Below are 24,867 nucleotides of genomic sequence, written 5' to 3' on the forward strand. Positions count from 1 at the left end.
TTTTCGAGTGGGACTTTAACTGAAAAAAAAAAAAAAAAAGCACATTTAGTTCCTCATTGCCTGCCTCATAACGAGGCTGTGCCGATCAAGAGAAAATGTGTATAAGAAATGAGTTAAAAATATGGCGATATACAAGAGTTACTTTAAAAAAAACTGTGTGTGTGTGTGTGTGTGTGTGTGTGTGTGTGTGTACACAGTTGTATGTGCTGGTGCACATGTGTACATATGGAGGCCAGATAGTGACATTAAGTGTCTCCTTTAATCCCTTCCTACCTTTTGTTTTGTTTTGTTTTGAGGCAGAGGCTTTCATTGATCCTGCAGCTCACTGTTTCAGCTGCCTGTCTCTGCTCCCTCCGCCAAGGCCTGGGCTCACAGTCATATCCTGCTGGGCCTGGATTTGATGTGGTACACCACCAGGGACTAAATACAGATCCCTCTGCTTCCCCACTGAGTCATCTTACCAGCCCTCAAAACACACTTAAACCAAGAATGAAAAGAAAACATTTCACTGGGTGAGGCAGAGCCAGGCAGATCTCTGATGAGCCACCAGATGTGGGTGCTGGCAATCTCTGGCCCTTCTTTGGCTTTCTCCCGTGTTTATGGGAAGTTAATTAGAGTTCTGGTGCTGTATAGACAACAGCCTTAAAATGCCAAGTGGATGGTACAACTGCTGGGTCCTTTGGCTTTCTTGGGGTGTGGAAACTGAGGGTTAACTGCTAAGAGATTCTTGCTGATAGCAACTCTGACAGAACCATGAGGAAAGTCATGTTAAGGAGAATCTCTGGAGAGCGTACCCCTTGCTGGAGAAAATACTCCTCCTGACATTTTAGATGATGGGTCGTCTTTACGGGGTCTGGTTGGCTGAAATGGGGTTTTGCATTTTGGGAGGGGTTGTTTTTATATAAGAGGATGCTTTGCTAGAAATATATAGGAATATTAAATGTAAGAAGCAAAGCATAAATGTATATATGAAAGAAAATCTGACACATGGTGAGGAGATAGAACAGCCTGGATTACACCTTTTCCGGTTGGTTAGGCACCGTCTAGTAGACGCTTGAGCTTGCTGAAGAGGGCACCAGGACTCGGGTGGGTTTCTCCTCTCTATAAGAGAAGCACACTGTGGCATAACTGGTGAGAAATCCAGGAAACATCCAGAAAATGTTCAAAGTTGTTCTTTGCCTCTGACAGTGGTGTGGGGGTTAGCATGGGAGAGTCATTTTGCTCATGGGAATAGCCCAGTCAGCTTCCCACAGGAGATGGGGGAGAGCTTCAGGTCACTGATCTAGTCATTTGAGATGGTCAATTCCTAACAATCAAGGAAGAGTTTAAAAACTTACATTTATTTATCTGTGTGAACATATATATATATATACATATATATGTATATTTGTATACATATATATATTTATGGAAGTTATGTATGTATGTATGTATAGGTATGAGTGTGCACACATCAAAACACATGTGTGGAAGTCAGAGGACAACTTGATGGAATTGGTTCTCTCTCCCCACTATGTAGATCCTGGGGACTGAACTCAGATCATCATGTTGGTGGCAATACCTCCTGAGCCATCTTACCAGCCCTCAAACACACTTAAGTCAGGGTCCAAAAGAAAACATTTCACTCAAGGAGGCAGAGGCAGGCTGATCGCTTTGAGTTCAAGGCCAGCGTGGTCTACAAAGTGAGTCCAGGACAGCCAAGGCTACACAGAGAAACCCTGTCTCTTGGGAGTGGGGCAAGGGTGGGGGAGAAAAGAAAAGATTTCTTTCCTGCCTGTGAAGCTCACTTCTATAGAAAGTACTAATCCTCCTTTTATGTTTTTGAAATTTGTTTTGTTTACATGTGTGTGTAAGGTCTCACGGAACTCAGAGTGGTCTCACAGTCGCTATGTGACAGGAACTGGCCTTGAACTCCTTGTCCTCTTGCTCTCAGAAGCACTGGCAGCACGAACACGCAGCACTGTGCTGCCTCCCTCACGTAGAGCGCTAGTGTAGTTATTGGAGGCTTTTGAGACAGAGGAAATTACCATCTTATTACCGTTAACTAGTTAAATTATATTTAAAAATTTTAAACATATCAAACTAAATTCATCTGAAATTTTTTGTATAGAAAAGACTGTGTCTTAGTATAAACAGGTATCTGTGAGTATTCAGTATCAGTTAGAAAGAGAGAAATTATGCTCTGTGTCCTTTATAGAGTTAGTTGGGAGTGCAAGTACAACATACAGTAAAAAGGCATTCATGACACATGGCTTGGGAATGCAAGTACAACACACAGTAAAATGTCATGCATGACACATAGCTTGGGAATGCAAGTATGACATACGGTAAAATGTTATGCATGACACATGGCTTGGGAATGCAAGTACAACATACAGTAAAATGTTATGCTTGACACATGGCTTGGGAGTGCAAGTACAACATACAGTAATATGTCATATATGACACATGGCATGTTCTCAGATTTGCTTTATTGGTTCTTTATGTGTTTGTTCTGTGAACCTCATGGAGAGTGCTGCAAACTAAGATGGCTGTGATGCCATTAGGTCATTTTTTAATTTGAAAAAATGTATTTATTTTTTAAGATAGTGACTTCATGTGGAGCCCAGTTGGCCTTGAATTCAGAGTAGTCCTCCTGCCTCAGCCTTCCCAAGTCCTACAATTACAAATGTGCATATATACTCCCAGCCTACTTGAAATATTTTTTTAAATCTGCTTGAATAACAAGAAAGGAAATATCAAAACAAATTCTAATTTATTCTCAGCATTTTAATTAAGATCAAGTGTGAAAACAACCAGACCACAATAACAGATGGAACACTTGATTAAATTAATTTCTCTTCTAATTCACTCCTTTGTAGTTTTTGAAGGAATAAATAGAGTCGAGGAAAAATTAGATGATTTACATAAGATGACATGTGGCGATTTTATTAAAAAAAAAAAAGCAAATAGAATCCTGCCATTGAGAGTAACAGCCTTTGTCAATGACATCAAGTTTGTCAGCTCACATTAAATGGCTACTGAAGTCATTATGAAAATGAACAAGCATAACAAATGAAGCCCCTGAGTTTACAAGCTATGTTTCCATGGACGACTTTTGGCTGACCAGCAGGATTGCCATAAAATAATCTGCTGAAAGATCCAGGGCGCGTGGCCAAAGTTTTCTGCCTTCTGAGACCTCAAGTCACCAATTTTTAATAATTTTATCTGTAAGCTAGGTGATGGCGTAAATATTTACTTTTCCTCTTTTCGTGGGAAAGCCAGCAGATGGAATAACAGTCTGTGACCCCAGCGCTGGAGGGATAATGGAGCCCAGGGAGTGGGAATGCAGGGTGATTCCACTGTGTTCTCGTTCTGCAGATACAAGCAGACTCTCTGCAAACAAGAGGAAGCACGACAGTGGCTCAGTGGCACCTGGGGCTGACCGCGGCAACAGGACACTGAGTTAAGGGGAAGGAGCTCCAAATACACGGCAAGGGTTGTAACACTGTACCATGCTCACACGAGTGGTCACCCTTCAGAGGAATGTTCCTGGGATTTTTCCAGAGCGAACTGAATTGTGGTTTTAACTTCTTTCTAGAATCATTGTGAACTGATAGATTGTGATCATATTCGATATAACTCACACTCCTGAATTTGTTATTCAATTCAGTGCCCAAAGTATCCCACCTTTAGCCAATGGAAAGATTATACATTGATACCAGAGACTGTTTGACATGACCCCATTTGCTACAGTTTGGACCCTGAATGTCCAGTGTCCTCATGTATTAGGTCACCTGTGCTGCTGTAAGGTTGTGAGATCTTTCACTAGGAGGAAATGGGGCTAGCAGGAGGAAGGTAGGTCATAGGGAATGTACGAAATAAACAAACACAAATCAACTGACATGGTACAAAGACTATAATTTCAGACACAATGTCTACTGCATATAATCCTGAATTTGAGAGGCTAAGGAAGGCGGGGCTGGGGGGTGAGGGTTGAGGGGGCAGGGGGGAGGAGGTTGGGGGGGGTAGCAAAACTCTTCCTCAAATAACAAAACAAAAACCAAAAACAATGGGGAAAAAAAACCTTTGGGGAGTGGTAGAGATTGCTTTTTAGTGGTGTCCAGGATGTGTAGTGAGAATTTTGTAAATTCAGTTTCTTAAAAAAAAAACAAAGAAATAAACCAGTCGTGGTGGTGCACACCTTTAATCCCAGCACTCGGGAGGCAGAGGCAGGTGGATTGATGTGAATTCGAGGCCAGCCTGGTCTACAAAGCGAATCCAGGACAGCCAAGGCTACATAGAGAAACCCTGTCTGGAAAAACCTAAGGAAAACAAACAAACAAACAAACAAACAAAAACTCACAGAAAAGTGTTAAGGGAGTATGTTTTTGTTTTAATCCCAGGTGTGGGGATAAGAGGCTTCTTCACAGCAGGTGACTATGACTTGCCTCTTGCTCTAGCAGGGGTGTGGTTTTCCCAGCTGCCAGTGTGTGACTTTTTGGGATTCTGGGAGACTATGCTAGGGATCTAAGAGGTGGAACGGCTGGTTGGTGGTTGGATGCTGTTGCTTGCTGTTTGTCAAGTAGTTGTTGTGTGCAAAGAAACAAGAAGAAGAAATGAGATATCCTGACATTGAAGATCAACTTGCCTCAAGGAATTCGATGCTTCTAATCAGCAGGCAGAAGTCTGTCTGACCTTCTGCTTTTAAATAAAGTTTTTTTTGGGGGGTGGGGTGGGAGGGATACAGCTATATCCTTTAACTGTTCTGTCAAAGTTAGGCAGCTGCTGCATAGACCCTATGGTCTGCAAAGCCCGAGCTGTTTATGATTCAGATCTTTACGGAAGCGCTTGCCAACTCCTGCTTTTGGTTTGAAAATGAATGTTATACAGGATTGCTGCTTGTTGCAGACACTGTGTGCTGCCTTCTTCCTCTCAAAATTAGGTTACCTTTGATTAAATGTGCGAGACACTTTCTCACTCTGCTTTGTTCTCCTCTAGTCCCTGACCGGCCTCAAATAAACTCAAAGAGGAGCAAAGGAAATGAAGGCAACCAGAGTGATCACAGAAAGAAGAGGAAAAAACCCACAAAAGATTATCAACCCAACTACTTCTTGTCTGTTCCAATCACCAACAAAAAGGTGACAGTTTCCAAAGAATCTACTTGTAATATGAAGTTTTATTCTAAAGTATTTTAGAAGTATATTAGATGTTTGTTGTCCTGCTTGCTTTGGGATTCTAATAATATTTGATGCTGTTATAATAGGGCCCTGTGGGGAAACTCACTGTGTAGGTTATAGAAAGTTGTTTACATACAGTTTTGAAAAAAAAAAACCTATTATTTAAATAATCACATTTAATGACAACATGGCCAGACAGAAGCCATTAGGAGATCAAATGGTAGCCAGCTAGAGAGATTTCCCTGAAGGCACATGACTTGTGACTAGAAGCCAAGCCAGGGTTCTTTGCTTTGATTTGTTGCTTAGAGATCATTCTGGTAAAAGGTCCCCCAATGTGCTTCCAAGAGGGCGATCAGAGTGTGATATATATCACCCAGTTGTCCTAATCTGAAAGCCATCTTCACAAGGTCTGTGTCAAGAGCCTTTCCAAAGTCTTGCTCAGTGTATTGAAGGGACCTTTGGAAACAGAGAGCAGTGAATGTGTGGGAAAAGGGACCTCAGAGTCTCTGGGAGGATAGGATACGGGGCTTCTTGCTGCCTAGTCCTTTCTGTGATGGGGATCATCACAGCATCATTTCTTTAAACATTCTTCACTGCTGTGGAGGCTGAATATCCCCAGCTCAGAATGCTGGAGACCGGGAATGTGATAGACTTTGGACCAGTGATGGATCTTGTATGCACATGATGGATCTTGGGGTGAGATCCAGGTCTCAATAAGGAACGCGTTTGTTTTTTTCCATACTTGCTTTCATCCCATATCCTGAAGGTAATTTAATGCATGATGTCTAGTGTTTCTGGGTCTACAACTTGTCAGATGGGATCAGGTGTGAAAATTTCTCCTTGCGCTGTGTTTTGTATTTGGAGCATTTTAGATTTTAGATTTTGGGTTAGGAACACTTGGCCTGTGCCGACTTAAGATTACATCTTAAACTGAGTAGGAATCTATTAAAAATCTGAAAAAATTACTGTTGCAGAAAGTGGGATCAGCTAGTGAAATAAAACCTGGGAGGAATATTTCATTCTTAAGACTGCTTTTACATCTCAGCCTAAGGCTAGGGCAGATCTGAATCCCATTGTGACTTACATATATTCTCTTTGACTAGGCTAGCAGTTCTTTTTTAAAAAATTAATTAACTTATTAATTCATTCATATTACATCTCAATCGTTATCCCATCCCTTCTATCCTCCCATTCTTCCCTCCCTCCCACTTTCACCCTATTTCTCTCCCCTATGACTGTGACTGAGGGGGACCTCCTCCCCCTGCATACGATCATAGGGTATAAAATCTCTTCTTGGTGGCCTGCTATCCTTCCCCTGAGTGCCACCAGGCTTCCCCATCCAAATATGGGGCACCAGAGTTCATGTGAAAGTCAGTCCTCACTCTTCACTCATCTGTAGAGAATGTCCTGTCCCTTGGCTAGATCTGGGTAGGGGTTCAATGTTTACTGCACGTATTGTCCTTGGTTGGTTAGGCTTGCAGTTCTTAACCTTGGGTCATGACCCCTCTGAGGGACAAACAACCCTTTCACAGAGTCCACCTCACCTAAGGCCATGGGAAAACACAGATATTTCCATTACGATTCATTAACAGTGGCAAAACTGCAGTTATGAGGCAGCAACAAGAATAATTGTATGGTTGGGGGGCGGGTCACCACAACATGGGGAACTGTATTAAAGGGTCACAGCATCAGGAAGGGGGGAGAACTGCTGGTCTAGGCATTTTGTTAATGTTGTTGAGGTTCAAACGCAGGGCCACATATTTGCTAGGCACCAAAGTAGACCCCAAGCCCTGCTGAGAATCTCAAATCAAATAGATAAACACCGGGAAAAAAAAACAAAAAACAACAAACCACATATTGCTGAATCATTCTAAGAAATACTTGGTTTTTGAGACAGAGTTTAACTAGAGAGAAGACATGACAAGAAGAGGAAAATGACTTCATATTCACACATTTTTACTAGCAGCAAGGTAGCCCTTAGAGTGTGTGTAGTGACACACAGCTTGGAGTGTGTGAGCAACTGCACCACCGTCTTTAGATGCTTGTAAGCTGTTTGGGTTGGCTTTCTCTTGCTTTAGGACTATGCGTACATGGACACTACTGGGCCAGAACAGGAAGTGAAGCTCTGCTGCTTGAGTGGGCGGCTGCATGGAAGCCAGGCCCTGAGGACACCAAATGGTAGACAGTTGGAATGACTTCCCTGAAGACGTGTGACTGCTGGCTAGAAGAGAAGCCAGGTGTTTTTGTTGTTGTTGTTTGTTAGTTTGTTTGTTTTGAGTTGTCGCTTAGAGATCCACCCAGCAGAGTTTCCCAAATGTGTTCAGATATGAGAGTGATGAGGGCTGTGACATCTCTCACCTCATTATCTACCTCTCTAATACAGGAGAGCTGGTCCTTTGTCAAGAGCATATGAGTAGCTGCACACCCCTGCTAGAACCTCCAAGTGCACTCTCAACATCTTCAATTTGAACTTCTCTGTTTTAACTTTGTTTTATATGTACTTGAGACTGAACCCAGAGGACCTCCAAAACGCTAGGCATGTACCATGAAACTATACCCCAGCATTCTTCTTATTTTTCTGTAGAGAGAGTTGCCTGGGCCAGCCCTGGACCCATGGTCTCTCTGCTTCAGTAGCTGAGATCCATCCTAGGGCGTCTCCATCACCTTGCGGTCAATGCTTGATCCTTTCCTCTTTTAACGGTTGGAGTGTGTGTGTGTGTGTGTGTGTGTGTGTGTGTGTGTGTGTGTGTGTGATGTATGAACATGGAGAAGGGGACCAAGTGGAACAAGGAAGAGAGACTCTTTCTTCCACTGGGATTTGGTCCATAGGGGGATGTGGGAGGAAGGATGATGGAGTCTTGTATGGCTTGGAGTTCACAGACCTGGTGACCTGCCACTGCCTTACAGACTCTTCAGTGATTAGATTATTAGAGTTCCAGCTTTTTCAGGGGACAATGCTGATCTCGAGTGCTCACTCCGCAGGCTCTGTGCTGAACACACCAGCCACCACCCTCCTTCAGGCTTTCCCCATTGATACCCAGGGGGAGAGTTGTACTCCTGACCCCATCCTTTAAAGGCTTTGCTGTTCTTCCCATTTGAGCCTCTCTTGCCTTCTTGACCAGGTCACTTCCCGTATTCTCATTCCAACCCATAGCTAGAGGTCTTTATAGTTTCTGCTTGTCACCTGTCATTCTTGAAATTTCATTGTTTCCCGTACAGAATGCCATATTGTATTCTCAGTGCTTAGATGCTCCTGAAGCAGCCCCATGCATTTGCACACACAGACTCCACCCCCACTGTCACTTTTGAGGATTCAAGAGCACGCCCACCATACCAAGCTATAGTCAGAACTCTTCTTCTTCTTCTTCTTCTTCTTCTTCTTCTTCTTCTTCTTCTTCTTCTTCTTCTTCTTCTTCTTCTTCTTCTTCTTCTTCTTCTTCTTCCTCTTCTGCTTCTGCTTCTTCTTCTTCTTCCTAAGTCTGGTGCCGAGGGATGAATCCAGGTCCTCACACACGATAGGCAAATGTTTCAGTCCCAGCCCCCAAAGTCTTAAAAATCATAAACGCGAATCCTGATTTCATAATATGATGTCAATAGCAAATTATTTTAGAGGGGGTAGGGCGGCTTATAGTTGTGGGAAAGTGCAGCTTAATTTAATACTGCTGTCTTGGGAGACTTTTAGAGAGCAGCAAGTTTTTAATAGGGATATGAGGAAAAGATGTAAGGATTAGACAATAATAGGATATACGTAACAGATCTTTTGCCAGGAGCTTTCTCTGTTTGTTTTAAAGTATCTAATGTTCATTTTAAAAAAATTTTAAAAACTCACTAGGCTGATAGGGAGGCCTGGGAAAGAAGGCCCATTTGTCACGTTGTTTCGGTGGAAGACAGTATTCAAAGTTCCAGTTTAGTGGCCTGCAAACGGGCTCTTGGAAGCCAGCACATTCGCAATGAGTTGCTCTACTTTTTGGCCTCAGCTTCTTGGCACCCAGTTTTAAAGAAAGAGGGGGGAAAAAAAAGAAGCATTCAGAATGACACGGCTCTTTGATTTTTCAACATGTGTTTGCTAGTTTGGAATTCCTTATTATGGAAAACTTTCATTTCATATTTTTAAGAAATAGGATTAGAAAATACATTAGGATTGCAACAAGCTAGTATCTCAGCTGGTAGCATAGGAGTCCATGTTTTGTGATTACTAGGTAACCACATATTAATTTAAAAGAAGAAAAAAATTGATAGCTTATAGTAAAATTGTTTTAATGGCTGTGACTATATAATTATTTATTTGCCTGTTGCCTGTGTGTGTGTGTGTGGGGGGGGACGGCGTTATGTGCTTTTACATGAGAGGCAAAATGCTTCTTGCTTGTCTGTGTAATAAAGTATCTGAGGTTATTGCCTTATAGAGGGAAATGTTATTTTGACTCCCATGTTTGGAAGTTGCAGTTGTTGACTGGCTTTACTTTTGGGCCTCAGGTGAAGTAACACCTCAGGCTTGGAGCCCTTGCTGGGGCCAAACTGCTCCCCTCTTGGCAAAAGAAAGAGGATTGAATTGGGATACAGAAATCCCTTCAAGGACACTCTCTAGTGACCCACTGACCTCTGACTAGGCTCTTAAGAGTCAAATCTCCAAAGCTCCACGTTGGGGAGCAAGCCTTTAACACCAGGGCCTTGGGGTGGGGAGCATTCATGATCTAAGCAAGTGTAAACAAGTCAGCATTGAAAGACATGCAAAGGGGCTGGAGAGATGGCTCTGAGGTTAAGAGCACTGGCTGCTCTTTCAAAGGTCCTGAGTTCAATTCCCAGCAACCACATGGTGGCTCCCAACCATTTATAATGAGATGTGGTGCCCTCTTCTGGCATACAGGGGTATGTGCATAATAAAGAAATAAATCTTTAAAAGAAAAAAAGAAAGACATGCAAGGACCCCTCAGACACTACCAAAATGAGGAGTATACCAAGTTTTTAATAATGTTTTTGTTTGCTAATGGACACATTGCCTTCAGGACTTTAAAAAGCATCCACTCCTGTATTTCTTCATTTATAATGTGAAAGTTGCTAGTCTTAATGAAAGTATGGAAGATGAGTGGTTTCAGTCATCAAATCGTAAACTTTTGAAGTGATCTTATATTAAACACTTGATAAGGATCACTTTCCTGATTAAGGCTGATTATTATTATTTTTACTTTTATTCCAGTATTGCTATATTACTAGTTTTTCAAATATTTTTCTTAGCCATGGACAGGCAAGGGAGTATTTGGCCATGTGCATTTTGCTTACATGTATGTCTGTGTACCACATGCGTGTTTGGTGCCCACAGAGGCCACATGAGAACACCCGATCCTTTGGGACTGGAGTTTCTGGTGGCTGTGAGCTGCCGTGTGGGTGCTGGGAATCCCATCCAGGTCCTCTGGAAGAGCAGCCAGTGCTCTTCACCTCTGAGCCATGTCTCCAGCCTCTGAGAGTATCCAACTATGAAGGAAAGTTAGGGAATGTGTCCATCCCATGCAATTTTCCTCCTTGTCTTAGTAATGGAACCTAGGCCATCTTGTGTGCTAGGCAGGTACACTGCCAGTGAGCCCTACCGAAACTTCCAGATCACATACTGCTAGGTCTCTAATAACTCTTAATAAGGCAACAGCTGTACCAGTGATAGGCTAACAGCTTGGAAAAATGCTAAAAACGGTGTCACAAGATGAGGTCAAAGGCATTCTTCTACTGTGGACTAGGCTGTAACATGTCCCTCATGTAGAAGCATGCTAATTTATACCATTAAAAAAAACTTATACATACATTGAGTCAGTTAGAAGGTTTCAAAGATATAAAGATGAATTTTCTAATTGTATTACTCTAGGCATAGGGACGACGGTTCAGTGGTGAGGTTTAATAGGTGAGTGTCCACTTTTCTCTTAATTCAATGCACGAGTCCTTAATATTTCAGTAAAGTTGTATCTGTAGAAGTGTTTTCAATGCTGTCTTAAGTTTGACTGTTAGTCTCAGCTTTGACTTCGTGCAGTTACACAGTGGTAGGGGATTATGACGGTGGGTAAAGTTTAATGGTTTTGTAGAATTTTAAACAGTGACTGTAAAAATTACTTCATTTTAATAACGTACAGTCTCTTAAAGATTGTAATTAGGAATAAAAAGCATTTAAAAAGTCTTAAGGTGATAGCAGGGAATCTATGAATTAATTGGAAGCATCAAAGCCTACTTTGAAAATACATTGCCTGATTAGATTAGCTTTTACATCTTCATAGGTTTGAGGTTAATCCTATATTACAAGTGCTACATGGCTTCATGGCAATAACAGTTTTCAAAGCATATTACAGTTTTTGGTTTTTAGTTTTACAATTATCGGATAACTCCAAGGCACTGATGGCCTAAAACCATCTCACCATGTATGGCATTGCAGTAAAATACGGAAGATGAGCAGCAGGCCAGCTTTATTTGGCCTAAAGCTTGTTCCTGGCTATCTTCCCATGGAGAAGGTTCTGGCAGAATTTTTCTATGTTTGTCAAAAGGGCACGCATGCCTTCAGGGAGAAGTTTTGGACCTAGATCTGCAGGATCCCGCAAGTCCTGAGAAACCTCTTGGCAATCCCTTGGCTGCTGGTCTGGGAGCCCTCGGGTTGTCTTTACTCTTCCAGGTGAGAGAGGAATTCCTCCTGCAGTCAGGCTGTGACCTAAGCAATGGACCTTCCTTGATCGATCGGAACGTTTCCCTGGTGGCCCATTGGTGCTGGTTAAAGTACGTGCTGTGGGAGAACTGGGTTGTTTCAGATTCTGTTTTGGCTGGGAACGTAGTATCAGATTCCCTGCATAATAAGTGGATTTTTCTCATGAATTGCAAGGCTGACCGTGAAATGCCAGGGATAGATGAGGCTTTAGTTGACCCACATGACGTACAGTCCATGTCTATGGCTGATCGTTAAAGGCAATAAAATAAAATAAAATAAAAAAACAAAACAAAACAAAACAAAACACTGGCTTTCATCAACCAGATCGCAACAGAAGGAAAAGCAGCGCTGTCTACCTCTGTGAACTCTTTAGGATCTGCAGGTGCATCAGGTAACAGTGTTATGGTCCAGAACTGCCCACAATCTTGGAATTATGATTTCACTTATTGCAGAAAAAAGTCTTAGACAAACCTTCTGCTTCCTCTGCCAGCTTTTTGCCTGGTAGGATTGGAGTGCTGCGGGCATCAATCGGTGACTCATTTTGATACCCATGCCCACACGATTAGTGAAAGCCATTGGAGTGTCTACAGCTTTAGGGAGTTTAGAGTAATTGAGGCAATGCCAGACTACTTGAATATTTATACTTTACCCTGCACTGGTTGAGGAGGAAACCCACACATGACGTGGGTTTCTGTTTTATCACTTCCTGTTTGTGAGGGCCGGAGTAGCCCTCTCGCTCTAGTGGGTCAAGGGACATGGAATTGTTTCTTCCTCCAGAGAGAACTTCATGTGTCCCCTCAGGGTAGAGAGCTCTTCCCTCCCACTGTCACCTGGCAGGAAGGTAGGCATTTCTGAGACTGATGCAGACCTGGGAACTGGTCTTACAGAGGTTCTCTGGATTTGATTTGAACAACATCCTCCTCCACAAAAAGACTTCTGAGAGGTTTGTTGATTTATTATAGTAGAGTGCAAAGCAGGGAAGGGGGCTTTACTTCTTCCCAACAGTGTGTGTGTGCGTGATTTCCCGTTGATTTCGATGTGAGCTTGCCCAGGTTCACTGAAGTGTGTGACCAGGGTGATGTAATGGAGAGTCTAGCCGGCACACGTCATGCATCAGTATCGACCTTCATTTCAATAGTCAAGACCCTGAGAGTTGACCTGATGGAGAAGTGTCTGTACCAACAGAAGAGATTCTTTGGAAGGCTGGGCATACTGGACAGTCTTGTTCTCTTTTAGTGTGACTCTTTAAGGCCAACAGAAATCTATAGGTAAAGGGGTTCTTGGTTTAGGACCTCTTGAGATAAGACTTATTGCTGGGCGTGGTGGTGCACGCGTTTAATCCCAGCACTTGGGAGGCAGAGGCAGGTGGATCTCTGTGAGTTTGAAGCCAGCCTGGTGTACAAAGAGAATTCCAGGACAACCAGGGCTATTTACAGAAAAACCCTGTCTCCAGAAACAGAGAGAGAGAGAGAGAGAGAGAGAGAGAGAGAGAGAGAGAGAAGACTTATGAGGAGAACATCCTGTTTTTTGTGTCCCTACAGCTTTTTAAAAAGATGGGATGGGATAACAATAGAGATGTAATCTGAATTAATTCATTAAATAAAAAAATTACTATTTATTTATTTATTTATTTATATTGTATTTTATTTAGGTCGTGTGTGTGTGTGTGTGTGTGTGTGTGTGTGTGTGTATGTGTGTGTGTGTTTGTATACATCTGGTGATCAGACCATAGCATGTAGGAGGAGTCAACTCTCTTTTTCCATCACATGGTTGATGGGGATTGAACTTGGTCCTCAGGGCTGGTGGCAGGTATCTGTACGCGCTGGCTGAGCTGGCCCATGTCTTCTTACTGTTCTTCTAAACTGTCCGGCTGTAGTTCAATCCTATGACTCTCTGCAGGTCACCAAGCCCTTTGACAGATATCCATAAAAGACACCTCAGTACCAATAAGAAACACTTCTGCTTTGGATCTGGTTAGCTCCTGCTTTGGTGTGTGATGTCTTTATTTACTTACAAGTTTTTCGTTTTGTCATAGGAAAGTTTTAGAGAACTAAAAAAGGATCTGCTCTTGAGCTGTGCTTTATTGAAGACACTGAACGAGGGCCATGGCTAACCCTGTGCTGTAATCAGGGAGTGAGTCATCTGTGTTTTCCCCGCTCAACCGGAGTGAACAATGGACCATTCAGTCTTCTGTGGGAAGACAATGGGGTGGCCTGTATGGGCCTGTCAGCTGTGGGCCTGGTCCCTGAGCAGCTTCTCTTCAGGTTATTCCACCTGCTGGAGCTATAATGCACCTGGTGCCTTCCTTAGTTTGGGTCCTCCATGTTCCTGGAGGTCACTGACATTCCCTCTTGAGTTCTAGTTCTGCCACTGAACTCTTGAGAGTAGTGGTTCTCAGCCTCCCTAACACTGTGACCCTTTACTGCAGCGCCTCATCTCGTGGGGACCCCCCACCATGCCATTATTTTCATTGCTACTTCACTAACTGTTAATTTTGCTAACGTTAGGAATTGTAGTGTAAATATCCGGTACGCAGATAGTCTCAGGTGACCCCTCGAAGGGGTTGGGAACCACTGTCTTAGGGGAAAATCTAGGTTTGAGTAAGGAACTGTTCATGAATTGGGGGACACCAGCCTTAAAGGGGGCTCACTGTTCCAGTTTCCTTGTGTCAGAGGCAGATATTTATAGGGAAAATGTGGGAGTGAAATAAAGAAGCTGGCTGCATTTACAGAGTTGCCTTTTAAAATGGTTCACCTTGCTGGAGCATCCTGGTTATGTCATCATCGTACGCTAGTCGGATGCTTATGACAGGCTGAAGTTAACCTATGTTTCTGTCTAACAGCACCGGAAATGACTAGAAATGACTCGAGTCCAATTTTGGTGATTTTTTTCCCCCACTTAAACTTAAATTGAAGCTATTTTTAATCTCCTTGGACAATTTTAAGGCCAGGTTGGCTCCACTTTCCCAGGGTTCATGGAGATAGGTATAGGCTGCAGGAGATAGGAAACAGGAAACGGCCCCCTGGAGAGAGAGGGGGGCTTTATTCTGACCACAGGAAGCACAGTGGGAATTTGTAACAAGGAGCAGCGATAAGGTCGGCAGATAGAACATTTGCTAAGGAGGAGGCAGATAGAACATTTGCTCAGGAGGAACACGGCCCTTTGACAGAGCCGCTGCTGAAGGCAGGCCATAGGGAAGGTGGCTAGGGTACCAGGAACAGAGATTTTCTCTAAAGTGACTTCACAAGACTCTTACACAGAAAGGGTCCCCCAGGGACAAAGAAGAGAACCTGCGGGCCCAGTTAAGCAGCGTACTCAGAGCCTGGTTCGAGGAGAAAGCCTAGGACCAAGGACAATGTCTTAGGATTTCCTCGGTGCATTCCACAGATAATGTGGCTATTGTTCGGGGTAGCACAGATACTCCAGCATCAGAACAGCCTGCTATGGTCGTGACCCAAGCTCCTTAGCCCTGCCTTTCTTGTTTTGTTTTACTGGATGCCGCTACTCGTGCCAGTCCAGTGTTTCCTTTTCTCTCAGCAATTCTGCTGTCCCAGGGCTTTTTTTTTTTTTTTTTTTACAAATTCTCCCAAGCCTTTTCTCGGGGCTTGCTATTTTATTTCAGATTACTCTCCATTTTGGTGACTTTCCTGGGTTGACTAGAATAGATGGCTCTAACAGGAAATGGAGGAGGGAGAGATACCATCCCTCTTCGTGTTTCCAAAGAATAGGTACAGAGAGGGAAGGCAGACAGCAGCCCAAGTGGTGGGCTTTCCCGGGAATGCCTACTGTCATAGATTGGACTTCCATAGTCTGTCTCCATGGTGATGCCCCGCCCATCACAAGTTAGGAAAAAAATGCCAGCAACCGTTCTTGTTGGAAACCTTCTTATCCCAGAGAATCTTAAAGGCAAGCGCAGTCCAACATATTCACTGTGGGACAAATAAATATTACTTCTAACAGAAATGGAATGTTGTCTGCTGATTTGACCTTTCTGTGGAAGAATAAAGCTTTTCTCTTAGGAATGATCATAGTTGGTGAGTCAGACCCATATTACAAGGACACATTTCTAAACGGATGTGTGGCTGTGGGGAGTTTTCCCACCCATTCAGTGACCCAGTCTGCAAAGAAAGGGTGTTGTGCTCAATCTTTGTAAGACAGACACATATTTGTGTCTTTCTACATTTATATTTCATACCAGGCTGTCCAAATCCAGTCCCTAGCAAGCATGCGAACACCTAGATGATTGCCATGTTTGGTTGTTGTAGAATTTTGAGTTCGCTTTAAATTTGGTAGTTGGTTGCTTATGTTTCTCATTGCTTTAAAATTTTTCCTTATAAATTTTTTACTTAAGTCCTTGGTCTTGTTTGTTTGTTTTTGTTTTGTATGTATGATTAGATTACCACTGGAATTAAGGTCTTGCAAAATTCGATACTACAACAGGACAAGCGACTGGCCAAAGCCATGGTTGGCGACGGCTCCTTTCACGTCACCTTGCTGGTGATGCAGTTATTAAGCGAAGATGAAGTAAACATGTGAGTAATGTTTTCCACGTTATTATGCTACTGTGGGTAAGAATAGAAAGCCCGAGGAGACGCTGAGATTCTAAAGAAATGTTGTTTACCCTGACTGTTGTGATTGATAGCCCATGTACGGAGGGGCTAACCTCCGTGTGGCCTTGGGCTTCTCATTTTCTGGCCTGAGTTGCCTGAGTGTGGAGGTTACAGGTACATCCCACTGGACTCTGTTTAAATAGTCTTAATTCAGAGTTTTTTTTCCCCATTGTTATTGGTGGTAACCCTTGGCTACACAGGATCACATGGATGCGTTGTCTATGTTAATTATGTGAAACACTTCAGAGTCTGAATCTAGAGTCTAAGTAGAGACCCTAGGTGAATATTCTGGAACAATGGCATAACCACCTTCTGTTAGCACCCCGACTTACACTTGCTGTCCCAGTAGATAGGGCCAGCACAAGCAAGAGTCCTGAGCATGTGACCCAGCATGGAGTAGGCACCTACTCTTAGCTGTCTGTTATCAGAGCTGCCATTTTCCTGGGGTAGGGTGGACAGTTTCTGGTTCAGCTTGCCTCAGCCATTCTTGGCGCCATGGTGGTCCATCCCACACCTCGCACCCCCATTCCATAAAGGTCGAATGTAAGCCACTGATTACTCGAGTGCACAATCCTTCACTGTCACCTATGGATTTGCTGTCTTAAGTCCAAGCTTAGGCTCTTTGGAAAACCAAAGTCAGGATGAACGGCACCTTATTTCCATTTCTGCCTTTGCCCGTATGGCTCCTGAGGGAATGAGGAGCGAGGCTTGAGTTGGGAAGAGGGTGAGGAAAAGGTAGACTAAGAGAGCACAGCATGTATTGCTAGTTCACACTTGGCCGCATTATGATGACTGTAGCTAAGTTCTTGACACAGTAGCCCCCTCTGTGGGTAACCAGCAGTCTTCTGGTCTTTGTGGGCGTCAAGGGAGAGAGAAGCCGAGACTGCACTTGCTTAATTTCAGCTTAGCATTCTACCAATCATAAGAAAAAACCCAAGTGCTTTGATACTTTCCATGGAAGACAAACCAAAGACGAGATGTGAAGAGAGAATAGTTGCGAGGGGTCTCGTCTGTGTGTCGGGACGGCAGTGACCAGGGTCCTCGGGTGTGTCTACAGAGTCAGCTGTTCTCTGTCTTTCCACGTAGACCTATCTGCTCATCTACAGATTTATCTTCAGGATTGGCTCACATGGGCGTGAGTTTTGGAAGTCTGAAATCTATTGGGAAGACTGATAGGCTGGGAGTCAGGGAAGTTCGTGTTCCGGGCTGAAGCCAGGGGCACTCTGGGAATAGAATTCCTTTTGCACCCAGTCTCTTCTCTAAGGTCTTTAGCCTGCTTACATTCTGGTGGAGCACGCTGTCAACTCATGAGAGGTTGTGCGATCCAGTGCAGGAGGCCTGGAGAGGATTTTCAAACTTCTAACAAAATCATCAAGGCTGGAGAGGTGGCTCAGAGGTCAAGAGCACTGTCTGCTCTTCCCAAGGTGTGGCTTTTGTGTGAGCATCTAAATAGAAAATGGATGAAGTTTTCTGGCAAGACATTTTTTTTTAAATGTGAAGAATTTAAAAAGCCTCTCATCTAACATTTTCTTTTTCATCCCATATTGTATAGTTTGTTAAGTATCTGGGTTATCAGCGGCTAGGCCATATTAATATTTATTCTTCAAGCCTAGTATCTTATTTTAGGGTTTAGTTAAGTACTACTCAGTGGATTGGATGTTGAATATTCAGAGACATTTTTGAAAATCATGAACTGGTTTGGGCATGTATCAGGTAAGGTCTTTCTGTGTCTTCAGAGTGTAGAAGAGACAGTAGGACTATATTAGGCTAAAACAGCTGTTGATAGATTAGATACATGTCCTATTTTAATTTGAGTATAACCTTCAGTTTCAGAATTCTGTTTTGTACATGAATATGCTTTTAAAAATATTTAAGAACCATTATTTAAATTAAAGAATAAAACTAAATGTAACGAGCTTTTATAAAGCTCTCTCTAGAAGATATCCCACTTTTAAAAGGATCTGACAGGGTTGTTTCCCAAAAGACCCTCAGTTTCCTTTTACTCTGGATCAATAGCATTTCATTAGGTATACAGTTTGCTCTATACAGCCAGACAACTGAAAACCTGCCCTTTTTAGCTCACCCGTGTCTCTTTTACAAGCAGCCTCCAGAATTCATTATTTCTAGACAGTCTTAGTCTTTTTTATGACCTGGTGTAGTTTGCAGTTCCACGCCACCTGGATGTCTTGAATTTACCCCTCCTTCCCTCCCCCTCCCCCTCCCCTTATGGCAGGCATGCACCTGCTCTGTGGCCACGTGCTCTGCGTCCCAGGACTCAGTGAAGTATTGGATCAGAAGGGTGTAGTGTCCTGTGACCATGAATGCCATTAGGACGCCTGACTAGGGATGTAGACTTGGAGGTTCAGGGAGGGGTGCGACCGCTAAAGGCAGCACTGCAGCATTGTGTCGTCACCAGGACACAACAGTGAAGTACGTGAGTAGAAACACTCAGATTTTGGGTGGGAGATTAGTTACAAACAGGGAAGCACTGCAAACTCTATTTCTCCACGTATTTGTTTGGTGATCAGGATAATTCGTTGATAATTTAAAAAAAAATTATTTGTTTTGTAGATAGTGTTTTGCCTGCATGTGCACCTTCATTCCAGATGGGGGTGACCAGATCTCACTATAGATGATTGTGAGCCACCGTACGGTGGCTGGGATCTGAACTCAGGACCTTGGGAAGAGCAGCCAGTGCTCTTGACCTCTGAGCCATCTCTCCAGCCTTGATGATTTTGTTAGAAGTTTGAAAATCCTCTCCAGGGCTCCTGCACTCCTTTCTTTTTTAAGCAATTGCTGCCCTCTAGTGGGAACTTAATTTTTTTCTCATAATAAGGTGCATCCCTCAAAATTCTTCTTACAATGGAAGTTATTGATCATAAATTTAAAACCATGCAAAATTTGATAATGTCTAACTCAAAATATAAAGATAAATAAGGATTTGAAACACAAAAGTGGTCATATGTCAATGTAGGCTAAAAGCTATCACAAGCATTTAGGTCTAGGTGGGAAATATAGTCAAACTTACATTTTGAGTCCAATAACAATACATCATATCATCAAGAGATAATGCTTGTTTGTGTTTTAGTGGAAAGGATTGCAAACAGTAAGTCCTTTTAGTAAGTATTAGTACGTTTATTTTGAAAATATCTAGGACTTGGGCTGGGGACATGATTTAGTTGGTAGAGTGCTTACCTAATCTTTGAGACATAGCCTGGGTTTGCTGTCAGGCCAGGTGTGTGCCTGTCCCCCCAACATCTGGGAGGCAGTGGCAGGATGACCAGGAGTTCAGAGCCAACCTCCACTACATAGGATTCTGCTGTCAACCTCACCCCTGGCAACACCGCCACCAAACAGAAGTTTAGCACCTTCCCCACTACCTAGCAAAGCTCTCTTGTTTAGTAGGCTGTTTGGGGGTGTATCATTAGTTTAAAAAATATTTAAAAATGTAGCTTTTTGGGTTGTAGTCTTCCCCACACAGGGTCCTAGAGCTTGGCTCTAGTACGCATGCACAGTGGAAGTGCTCTACAACTGAGCTGTCCCCGCACTTTGAGTTATTCTGACAAATTTTCTTGGTTAGCAATTTCTTTTTGTTTTGTTGGTTTCATTTTTTATTCAACATCTTACCATAGTCTGGGTCTTATATGGTCTAGGTTGGCCTCAAATTTGCATTTCTCTTGTCTAAGCCTCCAGAGTGCTCTGTTTACAGGTGTGTACTACCACGTCTGACTTAGAAGTTTCTTGATGAATAATGAAATAGTATATGTTTTTATGTCTTTAAAGTAATTATAATTAGGAAAAGACTTAAATCACTTCTTCTATAGTTAAGCATTAATGTTGGGGGCTAGAGAGATGGCTCAGTGGTTAAGAGCACTGGCTACTCATCCAAAAGTCCTGAGTTCAAGTCCCAGCAACCACATGGTGGCTCATAACCATCTATAATGAGATCCGATGCTCTCTTCTGTCATGCAGGAATACATTGAATACAGTGATTATGTCTATAAATAAGTAAATCTTAAAAAAAATTAATGTTGGTTTTAACCATAGGTTCGATCTAAAAGATATTTTGAACTTTGAAATAGTTATCATACACATATACTTCCTTTATAAGATGGATTTCTTTGTTTCTTTCTTGGCTTTGTCTGTTTTGTTACTCATTGTGTTGCTGAAATGTCTGTCTCTAGCGGTACGGATGCGCTTTTGGAACTGAAGCCTTTCATTCAGGAAATCCTTGAAGGAAGGAACTTGACTTTGCCCTTCCAAGGGATTGGCACTTTCGGAAGTCAAGTTGGCTTCGTGAAGCTGGCAGACGGGGAGCACGTCAACGCCCTTGTGGAGATAGCGGGTAAGACAGATAGCACCACACTCAGGATACCTCATGCGTGCGTTTCCCAATGGTTGCCATGGAGATTTGTCATCTTCTAATGTGGAGAGCCAGTATGACCTCCCTGCACATGTACTGCCTTGGGGTTGGTTGTGTAAGGCATGGCTAAAAGCCTGGGACATTCCGGGGCTTACTAGGGAAAATGCTAGACTGGATTCAAGTGTGAACTGTGAGTGCAAATTGTGCCTTTGCTTGTCATGGGATTTGACATATAATTGGCACTTGATATGTATCGGGAGGATGAGAGACAGAGGCCTGTGGGAACTGCCCTCTATAGTACAGAGAGCCAATCAGTGCATCAGCCGTGTTTTCACTTCTACAGCTTCCTCCTCCCCCTTTGGCCATTATTTGATGAGGACATGAGGGCCCGAGGCCTCACAGTTATTAGAGGTCATTTAAAGCAGATGCACTCTATCATAGTACAGTGGGGATCGGATGGGTAGGTGAGTTTTGAGTTTCACTCGGAGGCAGTAGGTTCGGTGTTAGGCTACAAACTACACGCAGTGCTGTGTAGGGTCATCTTGTGCCGTCCTATACGGTCACTCCTCCTTGGGCCGAAACATTCATGAAACAGTGAGTGATGGGTAGCATTGCAGAAACTCATAATTTCTTCTTTTCTTGGGTGCTGTTCTTCCTGTGGAATGAGAGGGGGCTGATGACGCATACCCGAGCTTACATGCAGATGACTTAGAGGGACAAGAGGGCATGGACACTGCCAGGAGAGAGCTGGGTGGTGGCCGATGCTGTACTGCCTGGTTTCTATTAGATCACTAAGTGGAGTGGAGTGAGGTTGCTGTTGGAAGGATGGGGCCAGAGGGCTGAAGATCAGTGTAGTAGTAGCCCACAAGTGAGAATGCTGTAAAGGTCGGCAATGGTCAGAGAACAGTGTATTGAATTTTGAGAATTCAGGGAGTTATTCTTAACAGAGATTAAGGGACTCTTCTTCCTTTATTTTCACAGAGAGGAACACGTGCTTAGAAGTTCAAAGACAAAGGAAACCTATTAAAGCTCCTTACAGAGTTCAGTGAGATCACTAGAGAAAGTATCAATATAAAAATATGGTAGATAAGTGAGGCCGGTGACATGGCCCCATGGGCAAAGGCACTTGACAGTGAGCCCAGTTACCTGAGTGGGTCCTGTTGGCTCTCTTGGTAGAAGGAGAGAGAGCACCTACTCTTGAAAGCCGTCCTCTGACCTCCATACAATCACTGTGGCATTATGCACATGCACAAACGCAGATAAATGTAAAAAAAAAAAAAAAAGTAGATAAATTGAATTACACTCCCTGATGGGGCATCATTTATAACAGCAACGAAGTCGTAAGAATGTGAAATAAGAAACCTACCCAAGGATAGGCCAGACTTCTGTGGAGAGAACATTTTAACTGTGTCTTGGCTGGGTGTATTTATCAAATGTTTTCTTCATTTCTTTCCTTTCCTTTTTCATCTGTTGTGAGAGCATGTCTCCACAAGAAATATATTTCTAGACTAAGCCAGACCAATAGAAAATTGCAAGCTTACTTAGATTTAAAAAGAACCATGTCTCTGTCTCTGTAGATGTGATATGGCCAAGTTGCTTTCAGAATGTTTTGCCTTCATGAATTATAGAATTTTTATCTGTGTATTTAAAAGTAAATGCTGTTAATTAGATTTTAATATGTTAAGTAGCAACAAAAAAGCTGATTAGAAAGGTTTTTGTTTGTTTGTTTGTTTAATCTTGTTTTGAGACAAAGTCTCCTGTACGCCAGGCTGGCCTCACACTCACTGTGTAGTTGAAGATGGCCCTGAACTTCTGTCTGATCACCCTGCGTCCTCTCCAAGCTCCACCACGCCCAGTGCTCAGGTCGGACCTGGGCTTTGTGTGTGCTGGACCAGCACCCTGGTAACCAAGCTCCATGCTAGACCAGCACCCTAGTAACCAAGCTCCATGCTAGACCAGCACCCTGGTAACCAAGCTCCATCCCCACCTGCCCTTAACTTACTTTTTAATCTTAGTATCAGAATTGTTTTCTTAAACAAATTGGTTTTTACTTGATGAATATTTAACTTGTGTTTTCTGAGATAGACTTGGTTGCCAAAAAGCTTACATTTTAGCTTATTTTAATGCAGACTATGGGACACTTCGTCTGTCTTTCCAGCTTTACTATTTCTTTGTCTCATTTCTCTTATTTTGTGATCATTTAATAGGCTATACAGATTTTTGATCTTTAGAGTCATCTTAAGTCCTGTTTTGGGGTAGGATAGGACAAAGTATGTACAAATAACTGAATAGACAATAACATTTAGAAGCCAAGTAGGACGGAAAAAAAATTAGCTGGCCAAAGGGAAGGTAGCTCTCAAAGCTGTGAGGGCAGATCCTTCCAGAATTGAGGCCCACAGTCAACAAACTCAATGTAATTTTTCTGACTGACTCAAGAAAAAAAATGCTAGACTTAAATCTTTTCTTTTGTAATATAAATACCACTGAAACATTTCTCATTGGTCACTCAATCATTGTCCTTTTAAATGAGTCAATGGGTGCTTGCAACATTAAGAATTCCACCCATTCTCTGCAAATATTCTCACAGAAATATTTTCCAGTATCAATGAAAGGTCCATTGTGTGGTGAGGAATGTGAAACCTTGCCAGCTTTAACGGGAACAGGAGCCATGGATGTTCACTTGTCATTTTAGCAAAGGCCGCTGCCCCTGTAATTCCTCTCTTTATTCCAGATGCACCAGGGATTGCTGCTTAGAAGTTTTTCATATTCTAAAAAATCTCAACACAAAAAAGTAGAAAATGGAGGGCAAACATCACCGCTTGGTCGACTTTGCTTTGAACGTGCTACACGAGCACTGTACTGTTGCTTTTGCTCATAGTTTTCATGTATACTTAGGAGAGATCCACATGTTTTAATAGTCATGGGAGATTTCTATTTATCGTCACAGTGAAGCAAATTATTTTGTTTAGTTATGTTGTTGTTTTGAGAGAAGGTTTTGTTGTGTAGCCCCGACTGGCCTGGTACTCTGTAGCCCAGGCTGGCCCTGAACTTGATGCAATCCTCCTGCCGTAGCTTCCCAACTGCTGACATCATATCTGTGTGCCAGCTGTTCAGGGTTAAGCACCACAATGAGAACGCCGGGCACCGGAGTTTAGTTGTTACCCCGTTTATGGCAGGGTTCATGGAGTCAGAATATAGACATTTTTTCCCACTATTTTATTTCTTTGTATTCATTGGATTACTTTTGGGTATTGGGGGTCGAATGTAGGGCCATGCTCAGTACATGTTTGATCCGTGAGTTCCATCGCCAGGCTCTAGATTTAGTTTTAAAGGAATTCCTCAGGGTCAGGCCAACTAAGTCCAACAGAATCTTTACCAGGATCTCTCTCTCTGGTCTCCCCTTGTTAGTTCCTCAACCCCTTTGAAAGAAGCCAAGGAAGACACTCAGGTAGGTAGGGCTTGGTGCAGAGTAATTTCAAGCCTTCTGAGGATGAGAGTGGGCAATGGCCCAAGGCACTGCTGACCTATCTCCAGGCTGGCCTCGAACTCACAGGGATCCTCCTGCTTCTGCCTCCTGAGTGCTAGGATTACAAGCCTGTGCCACCACTGTCCAGCTTCAGTTAAATTCTTAAAGTATTGTACATTTACTATTATTTTAAAAATTGCTTTAGAACTGTATGCAGCGGCATATGCCCGTAATCCCAGCACTCTGGGAGGCAGAGGCAGGTGGATCTCTGTGAGCCAGCGTGGTCTATATAGCGGGTCCAGAACAGCCAAGGCTGCACAAAGAAACTCTGACTCCAAAAACAAAAACAGAAGATGTTAGATGCTATTATTTGAACTTATTACTGAAAGTTATCAGAATAAAGAATATTAAGAAGCCAGTGCAAGCCAGAGTCCAGCATTATGGACGCTGTGGCTGAAGGGCGTGAGTTAGAAGCCCGGACGACACAGTGGGGCCTTGTCTGACAGAGAAGTAACTAAACAACTTCAGTTGTTGTTTAGTTTGGAGTTCTTTAGTTGTTTAGTTTAGATTGGAGAAAATTCATGTATGCATTTAAA

At 42.9% G+C, this 24,867-nt stretch overlaps 1 protein-coding gene across 8 annotated transcripts in view; it reads left to right on the plus strand.

Moving 5' to 3' along the window:
- AKAP7 (A-kinase anchoring protein 7) overlaps positions 1 to 24,867 on the plus strand; it is a 119,310-nt gene that overhangs the window by 12,474 nt on the left and 81,969 nt on the right. For all 8 annotated transcript variants that reach the window (XR_014778369.1, XM_084777786.1, XM_084777781.1 and 5 more), the window contains exons 3-5: positions 4,981 to 5,120; positions 16,228 to 16,364; positions 20,627 to 20,787. Coding sequence is in view for 7 of the 8 variants with exons in the window: in XM_084777786.1 (XP_084633912.1) it covers positions 4,981 to 5,120; positions 16,228 to 16,364; positions 20,627 to 20,787 (438 nt within the window). In the remaining variant the exon portion in view is untranslated. The remainder of the gene's footprint in view (positions 1 to 4,980; positions 5,121 to 16,227; positions 16,365 to 20,626; positions 20,788 to 24,867) is intronic.

The sequence above is a fragment of the Acomys minous genome, assembly GCF_964271855.1.
Source record: "Acomys minous genome assembly, chromosome: 3".
NCBI lineage: Eukaryota > Metazoa > Chordata > Mammalia > Rodentia > Muridae > Acomys > Acomys minous.